General features: G+C 45.3%; 1 protein-coding gene across 3 annotated transcripts; it reads right to left on the bottom strand.

The window, feature by feature from the left end:
• Positions 1-356: 356 nt before the first annotated feature.
• Positions 357-14,396, bottom strand: LOC115307909. Of its 3 annotated transcripts, XM_029964065.1 has the most exons (4): positions 14,239-14,396; positions 10,107-10,221; positions 9,568-9,677; positions 357-1,054 (listed from the first exon to the last, which is right to left on the bottom strand). In XM_029964065.1, the coding sequence occupies exons 1-4, from the start codon at positions 14,256-14,258 to the stop codon at positions 826-828; spliced, it is 474 nt and encodes a 157-aa protein (XP_029819925.1). In that variant the 5' UTR covers positions 14,259-14,396; the 3' UTR covers positions 357-825. The 3 variants fall into 3 exon arrangements, with proteins under 3 accessions (XP_029819925.1, XP_029819923.1, XP_029819924.1); XM_029964063.1 differs by lacking the exon at positions 9,568-9,677; XM_029964064.1 differs by lacking the exon at positions 14,239-14,396 and having other exon boundaries at positions 10,107-10,654.
• Between the last annotated feature and the right edge of the window lie 1,167 nt (positions 14,397-15,563).

The raw sequence follows: 15,563 nt of genomic DNA, 5'->3' as shown, positions 1-15,563 counted from the left end.
CCCCTCTCCACTTCCCTGATCTTCTGATAAGGAGCTAAGTTTTATAGGAATAAAGCACTCAGGCACCCTGTCAAGTTTATTGATTTCTTCTAAAAAATATCACCACATTTTTGTTTTATGAAGAACTTCATTGAGACGACCCATATTAGACACTAGGTATTTTATTACCCCTGTCAGTGTTCCCCCCAGTCCCTTATGGGTGTTGATGTACTGGGAGATATTCAATGACCTAAGGGCTAGTGTTTCAGCAGTGCTGCAATGCTACTCCTCTCTAGTATTTTTAGTTACTCTTTGCATGTTTGTTTGTTGTAGCATGTTGTTCCAGTAATCCCAGCCTGTACCTTTACCCTCGAGAGTCATTTCTCAAGAGTTTACATGATGCGCCTTGCATCCAGCACGTGTCACCCTTCCTCAGCAGCTTAAGAAGGAAATAGCTGCACATCTGCAGGATCTGTGGTCTTTTTAAGTCACAACTCTGCTTTTTTTTCGTTTTAGGACAACCCTAAGTAAAGCCAGCACTCAGAAGAGGACCGTGATGAAGGATCGGTGTGGCAAACGTGTTCACCTAGAAGAGCTGGAAGACACCCCAGAAGCGCTCCCCAGGGATGACCTCCAGCACGACCTCCAGCAGCTTCTTCGGCACTTCTGCCAAGACGACTGGAAACAGGAGGCCAAGTGAGAAGCTGCTGCTCACTCCCGTACCCCCCCAGCTCCACGTCGCCCTCCGTCCCGTGCGCTGCCGTCACCTTCCCTGGGGAGTTGACGTCATGACCGACACTACCGCCCCCTGTCACTGCCATTTCTCCTCGTGCAGCTGCAGTGAATTCAGTTCTTACCCACCTTAAGATCCATTTTGTGTTTTTCTTCTTTTGTACCCTGTAAGCTAATTTGTGACCAAAGATAGCATCCTTCGGGCAGGAGGATTTCTCCCCCGCCACGCCTCCTCCTTGGCGGTGCCGCCGCTTCTCGCTGTCCCTTTGCTCCGGCGCTCCTCGAGCCGACTTCATCCACAGGCCTCTTCCAGTGACTATGTTCAAGGGAGTGCACATGTAAACTGTAAATAGACAGAGTATTTGGACTTACCAGACTGCAGGAAACACGCTGCCCGTGGCTCCCGTCGCCCGGCGACGCTGCGGAACGGCGACGGATCGCGCGACGTCGTCCCCGTCGACTGCAAAACACGCACGGACTGAGGAGGAAGCGCCGCGCAGCTACCGAGTCCTAAGACTTACGGTTTAGGGATCTCTTGTAGTTAAAAGGCTCTAAGAGTCAGGCTAAAAACCTGGAAACCCAGCTGCTCACATGAGTAACAGCTGCCTGTGGCCATTAATACTGTTAAGACCTTCTGACAGCCGTTGAAAGATTTCCAGAAGGAAAATCCAAGAAATAATACCCCGTTAGGTAACAGAGTCGCTCCCAGCTATAGCTATGGCACATCCCCATGCAGTGTTACAGCCTATTAGATCCGGACCTGGGGCAGGGCGTATTAAACAATTCCAACTCCGGTAGTTTCCCGTTTCCGTCACCGCTTAGCCGACCTCACCGACAGACCGGTGGTACTTCCTGCTGGCCACTGCACTGTAGATAACTGCGGGAAAAAGACTTACCCACTATACAGGGAGAATAACTAACTCACCGTGTTTTATCGAGATTGCCTCTTAGCTGAGCCGTGCATGTGGCATTCCAAGGTCAGAACCAAACCCTCCTAGAACCATGTCAGCTTCTCCGCCCTCTTAGCACTGAGCGAGCAGTTTTTATCTTCCGATCGAGCGTTTTTTAAAGAACAAGTGCTCACAATCCTCGGCAGCCAGTTTCTGTTCATATTTTGTTATGTAACTATATATAATATATATATTTCTAAACCGACCCTCTGAAAAACCACGATAGCATGTCTGCACTTTTATTTTCCGAAAAGGGAACATAGGGATCTGAAGCTTTGGGTGTTCTATACCTTAATATTTAATGGAGGGAGCTCCGTAGGGTTTTAGCATCACACACGTACACACAAACACACTGATTTCATGTTTTTAAACAGCTGTTAATTCATTTTTTTAATAGTAGACTCGACACCAGAGTAAAACCGACCCTCTCCTCTAGGAGTAATCCTTTGTCCGAGCTTATCTGGCCTTCTGCAGTTATAGGGTTCTTTGTTTTTTTAACGACTCACTCAGTGCTCAGAACAAGGGCACTTCCTCATTAAGGTAATGATGCCAAAAGCATGGAAACATCTCTGCAGTTCTGGCTTCCTGCGGGCAGAACCACCTGAGGTGCCGTGCTGACACTTTTTTGGGCAGGCAAGAAAAAATTAAAAAAAAAAAAAAAAAAAGCTAAAAGAAAAAAAGTGTTTTGGCAGCCAAACCGACTGAGACCCGTGATGACACATCTCACAGCGCATCGTGGCTTCCCCGTCGTCCGAGACGGCGCGGGAGGGTCTTCGAGGATGGGGCTCTCAAGAAATGCATTTCTGTTGTGTTATTTGCGGTGCAGATGATGTTCTGTGTAACAACATAATGGTTATTCACCTCTTATTTTGATTTTTTGCTGTGTTATCGGAGAACTTGAATACTGTGAGAAGAAGTGAATTTTAAGTTGACGAATCAGCATCTTGTTCCCATGGTGATAACACTAATTGAATATATCTATGAGGGCATGTATTAGTTAAAAATTAAAAAGATACAACACTAACAATACATAGCTGCAATGTGTACAATGGCTGATTTAACTAAATAAAAATGTACAAGTGTTAAATGTAGAAATGGTGGCTCACTCGCTTTTACTGCCGGCACAGCAGGATGAGGGAAGTGCAACTCCTCTGCACCCAGCTCCCTTCAAGACATATTTAATTCTGCATTCAGCACTATTGATAGGTTCTAAGGCAGATAAAATTTTTATTAAGAGTAGTTGTTATTAATTTCTCAAAGGGGATCTAGCCTTGTTTTCTAGTTATTTTATTGGGCTGGAAACAGCAGAGGTTCCTTCAAATGTGCCTCAGACTGTTTGCTACGGTCAGTGTCTTTTCCAGTGCCCACTACCAACAGTTTCTCACCAGAAGAAAGACAGGGAAGAAAAATATAGGATGAAATCCTGTCACATCTTACACTCACACCATGCACAAAAAATATTGGGAAGAGGTCTGCTGCCAGTTTAAGTTTATTCCATATAAACCCAGAGCCTGGAACACAGGGCACCAGCCACCACTCCCTTGTCACAGACGCAGCGAGACCTGTCAAGGTGAGGACTTAAACCAAAAGTACCAACTATTTCCTCCTACTCTTCTTTTTCCCATCAAAGAGTCCAACCATCAAACAACAAATCCAACTCAAAACCCCACACAGCAACCAAACAATGCCCGTCAAGAACTTGCACCCCCCTGCACCACACTACCATCACAGTGGCCTGAGGACAAGTGGGAAATAACAGGTAGGAATAAGAGGGAATAACTCAGTACTGCTCAGTTTGAGCCACACTATCAGCACTTCCAAATACAAACACTATTTTGCTGAAAGACTTGGCCAGTTCTGCTAAATACCTAAAGTAAACACCTTTTCTGAAGTCACATTAATTTATTTTTTAGCAAACCAGTGATTAAATGCAGGGACTAACGTTGTGCTTCTCATGGCCTCATAAGTGGCAGCAACAATTCAGGAACTAAAGTTGCTCTTTCCTTCCACCTTGAAAAACCAAACCCTTTATTTCTGCATATAAATAAATATCACCCAGTTCTAAAACTGAGGGGGGTTATTAAAAAAAGCTTGTTAGTTATATCATCAAGCTTTTATTAGTCTGACTGTAAAGCAGCTCAAAAATGAGTTTTATGACCACAGTTTATGCTCCCTCCTGCCTCTGTTCCCCAGCTAACCCTGAAAGAGAGTTGGGCTCTATGACCAGCAGAGCTGATCAGTGAGTTTTAACCATCTCTGATGATCCTGGCAGTAGCTGCCACCAAAGGGAGCCACGTGCCACCTGTGAGAGCTGTCTCCTTCTGTGGATTACCCCTAATGGTAACCTCTCCTGTGTGTCACTCCAGATACTTTTAGTGTCCAGTGATAGTCTTAGTTCACATTCCATAAAACTGGACTACAACTGGTGGAGCACCCTGGCAGGACCTGTGGGCACTTCCTGAATGATGCTGGATTCACAACACACAATTAAGTGGGCCAGAAGACACAGAGAGCCCGACTTTCCATCTGACAACTCGTGCCATACCTGGGCAGTCACTCAAGTTGTAGGTACAAGCTGTGTACTCCCCACACTACAGCCTAGAACTTCAGGCCTATGATAGTGGGCAACTTCCAAATTTAATGTATTTCCCTGAGGAAAAAAAATTCAAACTGCTTCCCCTGCACCTTTACCTTATCCTGGCTATGAACCCTGCAACTGCTGCAAGCTCTTGGCATGAGAAGCAGCATTTCAGAACAGCCTGGAGCTACAACAGTTATCAGGTTTCAGAATATGTGGTAAAGAGGTCACTGCTGGCGATTTTTGTCTGTGTAGCATCAGTGCCACGAAGAGCAGCTGTATCCTCAGTTTTTGCCACCTTTTTCAGTCCCCTGCACAGAGATGGCTTGTCTTCCAAGGCCTAACCCTCTTCCCAGGTCTCTATTAGAGAGCAATTAAACTCTAGGAGCCTATCATGGATATATTGCTCTAATTTGGTCTCTGCAGGTAAAGGACTAAGGTGAGCTATGGCAGAACCTGTTTCTGATGCACTGTAAGGATATGAGGAGTAACACTCATTCCACATACACACTGCATGGATATTTAAACCCAGGACTGAATCCAGAACTCAATTCTTTGGCTAGTTAAATAACCCCAAGCAAGGATGCGCAGCAACACAACCAGCAACCATCCTCAAACAGGAAACCCACTCACACCGCCACAGCCCTGGACCCTTTTGTCCCACTGAGCAGACACGACATTTACAGGTCACTCAATGTCTAATAAGGTTTTTTACTTATTTCAAGAATCAAGAACCCCCTTTTCCCCCTGCTTGTCAGATCCACTCCATCAACACCCTTTTTGCTCAAACTTAAGCTTTTTTTAATAAATCTGACACCAGCTTTGTCCATTGACTAAATCAATACCATGATGCCCAACATCGTTCTTGTTGAGCTTAAGGCCAAAGCTGAGCTCCCCTGTCATCTTACTCCCTTAAAACTAAATTAAATTAATTAAAAAAGACCAAATAAACACACAAATATCTCAATCCAATTCATTAACTGGTGTTCCCTCTTGGCTCTTCGTGTTCCAGCACATGGCTGACCATGAGGATTTTCTCTTTGCCATGCTATAGTTTCAGCTCTGTGTGCTTAAGTCAACATGACTCCACAGGAGCTGTCAGAATAATGGGATTAAATCTGAAAAAAGTGGCTGTGAAAGCAGGGCTACAAGTCTTCCTGAACTCCCATTCTGCCTGTGACACCTTCCCACCCCCAAAAGAAAGTCTCAGTTACATCACTGCCTTCAACATTAACCAGAGCTGGGGAGAGGACATGGGAAAACATTGCAGACAGCCCATTCTGTTTCCAGGCTCACAGAAACAAAGGCTACAACTGCATAGTCCCCTCTGGCTTTACTCAGTGACTTGTTGGCAAGACAGTCAAATAATTTTCCAGCCCCTCATCCCAGGCACACGGAACACAGGCTGCTCCCAGTCCTCTCTCCTCTACAGGATGCTGGCTTAACTCTGAGTTGGAGAGTATCAAGGTCAAGGAAGAGAGGTACAGAGAAATACATGAATCCAAGGGACTTAAAGGAAAAGTCTTTTAAGTAATGCAAATAAGAGGAGTCAGTCCATAGCAGGATGCTCTGCCTGGAAGGGGGGTAAAACAACTTGAACTCCCAATTTGGAAAGCTGTCAGTGGTGAACAGATAAGTGGGGGTGTGTGTGTCACACTGCTTTTGAGGTCTAAGAAAGCTCAAACCAGCCTGACTCACCAATCCCAAAGTTAAACATCCCCCACAGTGAGGTGAAGATGTGGCAGAGCTGATAAAATGCCTGATAAAGGAATAAATAAGTCATACAACTGATAACTTATCTAAAGCTGAGCTGACACGGCTGGCCTGGACACACACCTGACAATCACTCTATACAATAAAGTCCAGTCCCACTTTGGAACAGTGGGATCTTGTGACATCCCCCTTCCAGGGGTGTATGTGGAGATTCCTCCCTGGAGTGGGGTTTCCCCTCAAGGTCACTCCTCAAGCTGAGGAAGGTTGTCCCACAGTTGTTGGAAAGAATGAGTTACATCAATCTCTACTCAATAATTGGTTTTGCTGGCTTTAATACCATGGCTTCAATATTCCTGCAAAAACAGGGCACTGCACTAGCAGTTCTAGCTATCTGGACTAGGTAGTAAATAATTCTGATCATGGTCTTTTAGTCTAACTATTATCATAGTAAATCATTTGTTTCATATATAAGTTTGCTCTGCTATCCTTATTCCTGTGGGGAAAAGTTGTAGAAGGGTTCAATTACCCCTGTATAATCCTTTAGACATAAACCATGACAAAGCTCAGACTGGACCCACAACCACACCCAGACCCCTCTCTGAGAAGTTTAGAAAGCCAAGGGGTCCTTCTGCACCCCGTGGCTCAAAGGAAGCTCCTCTAATGAATTGTGTCTGAAGGTCCTGTTCTGTCCATGACACCCCCCTCACTCTATAAACCCCCAAAGAAAACCTCAATTACAGCACAGACTGCAGCCTGGGCCAAAGCTCTGGAGATGACATAGGAGAAGTGCCATCTTGGAGACAGCCTGTTCTTTTTCCAGGCACATTTTAAACTGTTAGAGAAACAAATGTAGAGCACAGAGCCCCTCTGCCTTCAGTCAGTGGTTTGCTGACAAGGCAGGAACATGATTTTCCAGCCATTCATCCCAGGCACACATAACACAGGTTGCTCCCAGCCCTCCTAACTCTACAGGATCCTGGCTTAATGCTGAGAGGGGAAATGCCATGGGAAAGGAAGACAGATCCAGAGAAATATATGAATTCAAGACACTGAAAAGACTATTCTTGGAATAAAGCAAAGAAGAGGGATCAGTCCCAGCCTCCCGTTCAGCAGCCTAAATTATACAATAAGCAAAAATGGGGGCAACTACAATAAAATTGATAAAAGCTGGTTGAACCTTTCTGAGGTCAGGTACAAATAACCCCTCGGCTTTCTCCAAGCACAACTGACCTTGCTCAAGGCTCCTATCCAACAGCCACTAGAGTGCAGCAGATCATCAGTATTTGACAGAAGAAAGCCAGCACAACTCCCAAAAGTTTTTTGCAGGCAGACAGTCCAGTATCAGCACCAAACTTCCTACCTGTTATTGCAAATTTTAGAACTGACCTACGTGTGTATTTATTTACACTCAGAGCACTCCCCTATTCCCATCCTTGGCCTGATTCTAAGGACAACAGACACAGCCCAAGCCCACTGGATTCAACCTGACCCTTGAGAAGGGTTTTTATACCAAACCAAAAGTGCTGCAGATAAACCAGTCAGTGCTTCATTAACCACACTGGCAAATGGGAGTTACAGTTGCTTTTTAACATCCCTGTATAGAAAATCTATTGTTAAAATATATTCCAAAGATGTTTCCTGTTGCTGCTTTTCCTGTGCCTTTCTACAACAACAATTAAGTTTATATAAAGTTATGTAAAATGAGAAATACACAGAAAGAGAAATTGTTACATTTTGGGAGACTGGGTTATGATTCCACAGATTTGATAATTTTCCAATAGAAATCAACAGGTTAATTTTCAGTAGAGACTGAGGACACAGTTCTTAATTTCATTTTCCACAAAGCCATCTTTTATGAATATACATAAATTCACTAAAAAAAATAAAGATCAAGCATCACATAGCAACATCATTTGCTGATCCAAATTCAATCGATACTCATTCAGAAATTCCCCTTTTTCCTCATACACCTCTGTAGTACGTGATACATCACATCTCAGGCACCATGACATTACACAACCATTCTGATAAATAGTTTTAGTTTCTTTGAGTCTGTTAGACCAAGATCAGAAGCAAACAAATCACTTGAAAATACAACAGGAGAGGGAAGGGATGCAAAGTCCAGTTTCACTTTGCCCCTCCCTTATCCCTCCCCACAGGTGGAAAGGATGTGCCCTTATTTAATGGCAGCCCTGGCAGAAAAACCCAATTCATGTTCCAGAAAGGTTCAACTACACCTTCAACTTCTCTAAGCTCACAATAAGGCAAAACCACCACAAAATCGTTGTCCAACTCAAAGCATTTAGGTCCTGAGTTCTCAGAGTATTTCCAAGACAAGAAAAACATCCATTCACAAGCAATTTTCACAGAGTTCCCCCCAAAAATGAAACACATCATTTAGCCAAAGCTCCATGTGGTCCAGTTGAATGTGTAGAGCAGCTGTGTGCTAGCACAGGGGGATGCTGGCCTGGCAAACTGCTGTTCCATTTTCTGTGCTTAAAAGACAACTTTTAAAATTAAAGCCTCTTCCTCACAGCACAAGAGAGAAAGCAAACCAAACCACACTCACTGGTCCATTACTTCCAAATATTTTTCTTTGCTGTGTAATATTTAAAGCCACAGCCCATCCCTGCCCCCCCAGGGGCCACAAAACTGCTTTTTATCCAAGTTCTTACAACAAAGCAGGATCAGACCAGTGCTTTCCTACCAGGAGCTCACATCAGCACAACTCTTAAAAACACATCCACAGAGCTTCACCTGCTTCTGGCAGCGTCCCCCAGCTCCCCAGACATGCCATTTCCCAGTCCTACATATCTCCACAGGGTACAACAAGGCCCCGAGGCCAGTACTCACAGTTTGTAGACAGCTCACAGAAAAATCCGCTCCTTCCATTCAAGGCTGAAACACTCCAATTCCCCCAGGAATTCCTGAAGATTGCCCCTCTGCTCCCTGCAAATCTTACCTGGCAGAGGGGCACTAAACAGACACCAGAAGATGTGTGACCCTCTCCCTCCAGAAAGCCTGATCTGTTTGCCTTCCAAGCAAACCTTGATGGGGAATAGGGAGCAGCTGGCGCCTCACCCTGCCCTCCCTCCCCCAGCTGCAGGCAATCCCCAAAATGAGGGACAGGACTAAATCAACCTCAAAAGGGCCGACTCAAACCACTCCATGATTCTTGGATGATTCACCACGAAGTGTGGTTCTATTAGCTCTTTAGAAAGGCAAATAATAATAATAATAATAATGAAAAAAACCTTGCTAAATGAATATATATATATATATGTGAGGGTACTGCAGCTAAGGGAGGTATAAGAGAGCTGGAAAGGGGCTTTTCACAGGGGCCTGGAGTGACAGGACAAGGGAGAACAGCTTCAAACTGACAAAGGGCAGGGATAGATGGGATATTAGGAAGAAATCCTTCCCTGTGAGGGTGGGGAGGCCCTGGCACAGGTCGCCCAGAGAAGCTGTGGCTGCCCCATCCCTGGCAGTGTCCAAGGCCAGGTTGGATGGGGCTTGGAACAACCTGGTGCAGTGGAAGGAGTCCCCTGGTTCTTTATGAGTAATTTCTAACTAGTACCACGGGACATATTCACTCCCTCTTCGTGTTTTGCTTACAAGAGCTCTGGGTCATTCTCTCCAACATTCAGCAACTTAATCCATCTCGGGCAGGAGGTTTGTGTCCCTTCAGCTCCCTGGCACAGCTGCAACCAGGGTGCCACAGATACCTGCCAGCAAAAAACAGCCAGTCATCCTTACCCAGGCACCCCAAAATAGTAACAGTGTTATTGCTGTTGCTCTTATTGTTCCCTCCAGGTAACAGCAGCAGAAATACAAAGAGTGGGGATGGATCTACTAGAACTGGGATCATCCAGGAAAAAGTAATCAGGCCAGGCTATTTATTCAGGAGGGGACCAAGGCACAGCAAGGGAGGTACAAGGATGGCAGAAAGGAGGGTCAAAAAGTGGGAGAAGGGTAATAGTCATATGAACAGGGCCTGAAACAAAACCTGTGTCCTGACCCTACTGAGAGAGTCAAACCTGCTTCTGCAGCTGGGAGGACCAGAGGGGAGGGAAGAAGGCGGGCAGGATACACTCCATCCCAAAATGGCCACGTCCAGGCAGATGGGTCACATTATCCCGTGTTAGAGCCCATACCTGGGGAGATGGGAAGTGCCCACTGCTTCCACCAGCACATCTCACGGCTCTGGACTTGGGCTTGTCAACTTCAGCACTGTTCCACTTATTTTCCACAAGAACACTGGCATTGAACCTGTGGAAAAACAGTCCTGGGTGTTTTGTAGGTGTTTGGGGTTTTTTGTTTGTTTGTTGTGGGGTTTGGGTTTGGTTCTGTTTGGTTTGTTGTATCTTTCTTTGTTACTGCTGTAATAACGTTGTTAAAGTTATTTCAACCACCAGCATCGCAGTAACAGCTGCATGGAGGTTAAATTTCAAGGGGTGTTGTCAGGCATAGGAAGGTCTCACGTTTTGCTTTAAAAACAAGTTTTGTTGGTCTAGCCCAGGCACAGCTGAGGCTTCCCCTGTGTGCCCAGTAGAGCTCTGCATGTGCCATGTGCAGGGATGTGTCTGTTCCCACCATCGCCAGCAGTGTTTTAAAGGTTTTAGGAATCTGTCAAGCACCTGAGAAGACAAAGCTCAGATCCTTGGCAGTTTCCTAAAACCATTTCCAGTGATCAAGGTGGTTTGCAGTGCCTCCCGAGCCGCAGAGCAATGGCTCTGTTTAACAGTGCTTTTATTGATAGCCACTGGCAGCCAGGCCTGATTTTCCTTGCTCCCCTCTCACCGAAAGCCAGACAGCCCAGAAATATGAGTCTAAACGAATGAGCCATTAGTGCCAGCTGGCTATTTCCAATTGAGTTATATCTTTGCTGTATTATATTACATTGTTGCCTAGAGGTCTTTGCTTCTGCTCTAAATTTCCCTGGCCCGTGTTTCATTACCTGAGTGTCACGACTGAATAGCACACGGCAGGTTTTGTGCATTTATTTCAAGCACATTGAAAAAAAAATTGCCATTTCTCTGAGGTCTTTGCACTAGAGACTCTCAATTACACTTTTTAGAGGCTGGCATTTATGGCCTTGCCCGACAATTGGAAGGCACCAAAAAAGCTGTTGCAGATTCTGGACATTAAGTCACTGGGAATTTTGAGCGGTGTCCAGGTTCTCTGGCTGGGCTCCTGGGCAGGCAGTATTTCAGTATGGAAGAGAAAGCCCCTTGCAGGGACAACACTTACAAATAAAGACATTGCAGAAACAGCAAAATGCCTGATCCCGTGGGATGTGGAAATACTTATGTAGGAGGAGATGGGTGGAAGTGCGTGTGGGAATTCAGACCCGGCTTGACAGCACCTCTAAATCCCTTGCAAGTGTTAAGCTCCTCGCTCGTGCCTACAAGCATCCTCAGCATCATTTTGCTGTCAGGCTGGAATTACATTCAACAGATTTTTTTCTCAGCACAAATCACTGATTATAGCCCCAAATTGGTCCCAGGGACTGCGTCACATCCAAGTCTCTCATTGTCCCAAGCCCGTACTAAGCCTTTACACCACTCATGCTCAGCACTTCTCTAAGCTCCCTGCTCCATTAGTTACAGAAGCATTTTATTTATGTGCCGTGATTTCTGGTGCTGCCTCAGCTGTGACATCCCAACTTAGAGAATGAGTCCTATACTCACCAGAAATACTTCTAGGTTCATTACATGTTTCTGAAAATGGCCTTCTTTTTCTAAATGAAAGCTGGGTTTGTTTTATTTACAATGCCTACAAACTGCTTGAGCTATTCTGGATCTTTCCTCTGCTTTCAGACTCTGTGATAGCTCACATGGTTAAGTGCAGCTCAAAGAAGATATGTGTAGCAGAAGGGGATGAGAAAGCCTATGCTGTGCCTGTATCATCTCTCTACTGTCACCTGCCACTAAATTCCCACTTTATTATTTGACTGCAAGGGAGAAAGAAGGGGAAAATTACAGTTTAAAGAGGAAATGGAAGATGTGAATGCAATATTTCTCTCCCTCACACTTCCATTTTCTCTCTTCATAGCTGCTGCTTCATTCCCTGAAACCAAACTCTTATGAGAAGTTGCAGCTCATCTGTAAGAAGTATTCCTGAAACTTCTCAAATGTTATCCTGAGTTAGGAATCAAAAGCATCTCATTCCTCACTCATCTGACCTACGCTGACTCCCGAGGGGAGACAGACTGGCTGGCAGCAGTGAGGCAAAATGAATGGTATAGATAAAACTATGCATTTATCATAGATAAAACTATGCATTCATTTATCTAGGTTGTGCTCAAATTTTTCATCATCATAATCACTGCTGACAACAATAAAAAGTGGGTACTGCAATAAATTGCTGCAGAAATGATGAATGCCTCCTCTGGGCTTGTTTCCATGTGGTGGTGGGACAGCTGATCACATCAGACTCCTGCCACAGAGTAAAACACAAAGTCTGCACTATTTTATGAAAATGAGCAGTTCTGGTCAAATCCATTTCTGCACAGCTCAAATGACTTCACTGCAGCCCTACAAGCTGTGCTGTGGGCATCCCAAACTGTGAATTTTCTCAAAGGCACTTAGACCCTAAGAAGCTCTGCACTGTAAATCCAAACTTGGTTCAGTTTACCTCCCATTCGTATCTTTTAATTTTCTTTGAGGAGCAGGAATAACGTGGGCCTTGATTTTTTTCCATAGCTCCTGCAAAAGCACAGGCTCCCCCAAACTGAAGAGATTTACTTCATGTCTTGTGTAGGTAAATCCTGCCTCTCGGAAGAAGGAGGCAAGTGTAGCAAATGGAGGGAACTAACTGCTAAAAATAAGAATATACTGAACTCTCTTATCCAGGCCACTGTTCCTAAAGGTCATAAAAAACCAGCACGGAGCTCTGCAAGCAGATGCTAATGAGAGGGTGAAGGATAAAAGTTTTTATTTCCCCTAACTCCCCTTGGGCTGGTCATCAAACTTTGTCAGCCCTTAGCTTAAAAAATATCACTTATGCCAAAATAGGCAACAGAACCCTTTGCTGGACTTCAGACTGTGCTCTGTAGCATTACATTTTAACCAAGTCACTGCAAACCCAAACCCCTGTAATTACATCTTCTCCATCAATCATCACCGTCTCAAATCTCCTCAGTCTGTCTAACTGCCAGCTCAGAAAGATTCATCTGGTATCTAAACATCAGATCAGGTTCTTTTTGCACTTGCAGGTCAGTATCAGTGGGGGGGGAAAAAAAAGCGAAAAACCCCTCTAGTAACTTTGGGTTTGGGGTTTTCTGGGAAGGACTTTTGGTGGTGGTTTTCTCTTTTTTATTATTATTTGCCTTTTTTGCAGAGGTACAAAGACAACACAGTGCTAATGTTTTCCAGCTGTATTGCCTTTGAACTGCTGACAGATGCAGGAATTTGGGTCTAGCTAATATAATTAACTAGGTGACCTTCAGAACTCCAGGATATTTGCACGTGCCCTCGGAATGGTGTGATGTGGCTTTTCTCAGATTTCGGAACGCTGCAGAGTTCCCGTTGCCAGGATGGATGGAAAACTTGCTTTTCAGAGGGAACACACCTGGGACACCGCCTCTTCTCCACTGGCTTGGGAAGCAGAAGGGATCCTGTGAGGAGGACTTGGAATGTGAGCAGAGGCCACAAAGTGTGATGTGCTACAGGCCAGGCAGGGAGCGAGCGTGAGGCTCTCTGAGCTCTCCTTGTAATTTTGGTCATAAATCCTTCATCCACAGACTGTCATCACTGTCATTCAGGGAACTCACCCTTGGACCTAGGGTTTCCCTGTCATCCATCAACTTTGTGGCCTTGGGCAAATTATATACTGCCAGGTTTTTAGGCCTAAAACCAGGCAGGCAATGCTCATCTACCATCAGTGACGTAGTGAGGATTAATTTGTTAATGCTTTGAAGAGCCTCCCAGTCACCAGGGCACTGCTCCCAGTAACTCTGCCTATTGCTCCAGCTGCTGGCTGTGCCCCAGGAATGGGTCTCACATAGAAGGGGGACACAAAAGCTAAGGCGAAAGAAATCAAGAGGACGGAGGGAGCAGAGTTTCAGACCCAGAAGTAAATGACAGATTTTGAGGAGTGGCACGTGTTGTCAGTGTTTTTAACAGGATAAATGGCATGTGGTAAGAACCTCAGGGTTTCTTTTGGGGGCAGGGTGAGAAGATTTGGGAAGGGGAAGGCAGGGCAGAGCACCAGGCAGTGGAGGGAAGGGCAGAGGGACAGGGAGCAGCAGAGTGGTGAAAGGATCCAACAGAAGAGAAGCCTCACCTGCTTTCTCCTATCGCCATCAGAATGTTTGGATCTTCGTGCCAGCTACTCCTCCTCAGAGATGAGTAGTGTGAGCTGCTGAGGCCTCTTAATGAGAACAGCAAACAGCATCCTCCTCATCCCCCGGGGCTCCTCCACACTGCCAAACATCCCCCTCACATCCTTCTGGCATCGTAAGACTCGTGGGACGCAAAGTAGCTCTGCCTCGTCATGTGTGAAAAGCTGGTCTTAACTAGGAAGCTCTTTACAGAAAGGTGTGAATGTGGAGAGACTCAAACACCGAGATCCCCATTCAGCTACAGAGGAGAGGAATACTCACAGTGCTCCTCTTGGAAACCCACTGCAGAGAGGGGATCAGCAAAGCACCAACTGGGGCCTTTCAAGCCTTAGTTATTTGTATCTCTTCACATCCTGAAATCATCAAATGCATCCTTTTATTTAAGTAAAGAGACTTGTAATGTTTCTTGCCCTCAGCTTTGCGTTAATTAGTCCTCAGTGGCACTTTTTAGCCTTTGTGGCACCTGCACTTGACAGATGCCCAGGGAAAGGAATCCTTTCTGCTGTTGTCTTTAGGCAGATTTTGACAGGTTTTTTAAAACTGCATTGAAACACAAATTAGATCCTTCCCTATTCATTTTTCAGGGGAAAAACAGAAAAACACTCTCAGGTATTCATTCAGTGGTTATGGCACTGACCTTGCACAAGGGACACACACTCAGACTCCTGGCCTGATTGAAAAAGAGAAAAAGGCTCTAAGCACATCTCCCAGTGTTCTACATCCAGGCCCTGAAATCAGCCTGCTGCTGCTGTGCTGATCTGTCTCCACCACACAGAATTTAACTATTTATACACCGTGATTTGGTCCCAACAGGAGACTGAACCGGTGCCTCCAAAACCAGATCCCAGAAGGATGTGCCAGCACCCAGCTCCTTCTCAGATGCTGCAAAGTCATTAATACTCCCAGACTCTTCAAAATACATATATGGAGCGTATTTAAGGCTTTAACTGAAGGGTAGTTTTGTGTCCTTTCACAGAACCCTTGAATCCACAGGTGCCCCGGGGTTTAGAGAAGGTGTGAACATTACCAATACAAAGAACAGCAGTGAAGGGCTGGAAATGGGAATTGCCACATCAATCAGAAGTGCACAGATCTACAGCATATCCTCCAGGCAGCCCAGGGCCAACCACAGGATCAGAAATAAAGCCTGCAAACAGAAGGCTGGGCATGCTACCAATCCCTCTTCTGCGTGCACAGGTGCTCTGCTGTACTCAAAATCCTATTTAGAATAACTTCTCAGCAAGATTAGACTTTGAATTAGAGCTAC

This window comes from Manacus vitellinus, unplaced genomic scaffold (assembly GCF_001715985.3).
Source record: "Manacus vitellinus isolate BGI_N305 unplaced genomic scaffold, ASM171598v3 scaffold_69_pilon, whole genome shotgun sequence".
In the NCBI taxonomy this organism is placed as follows: Eukaryota; Metazoa; Chordata; class Aves; order Passeriformes; family Pipridae; genus Manacus; species Manacus vitellinus.
Note: the sequence above shows the minus strand (reverse complement) of the source record. Positions and strands in the feature narration are given on the sequence as shown.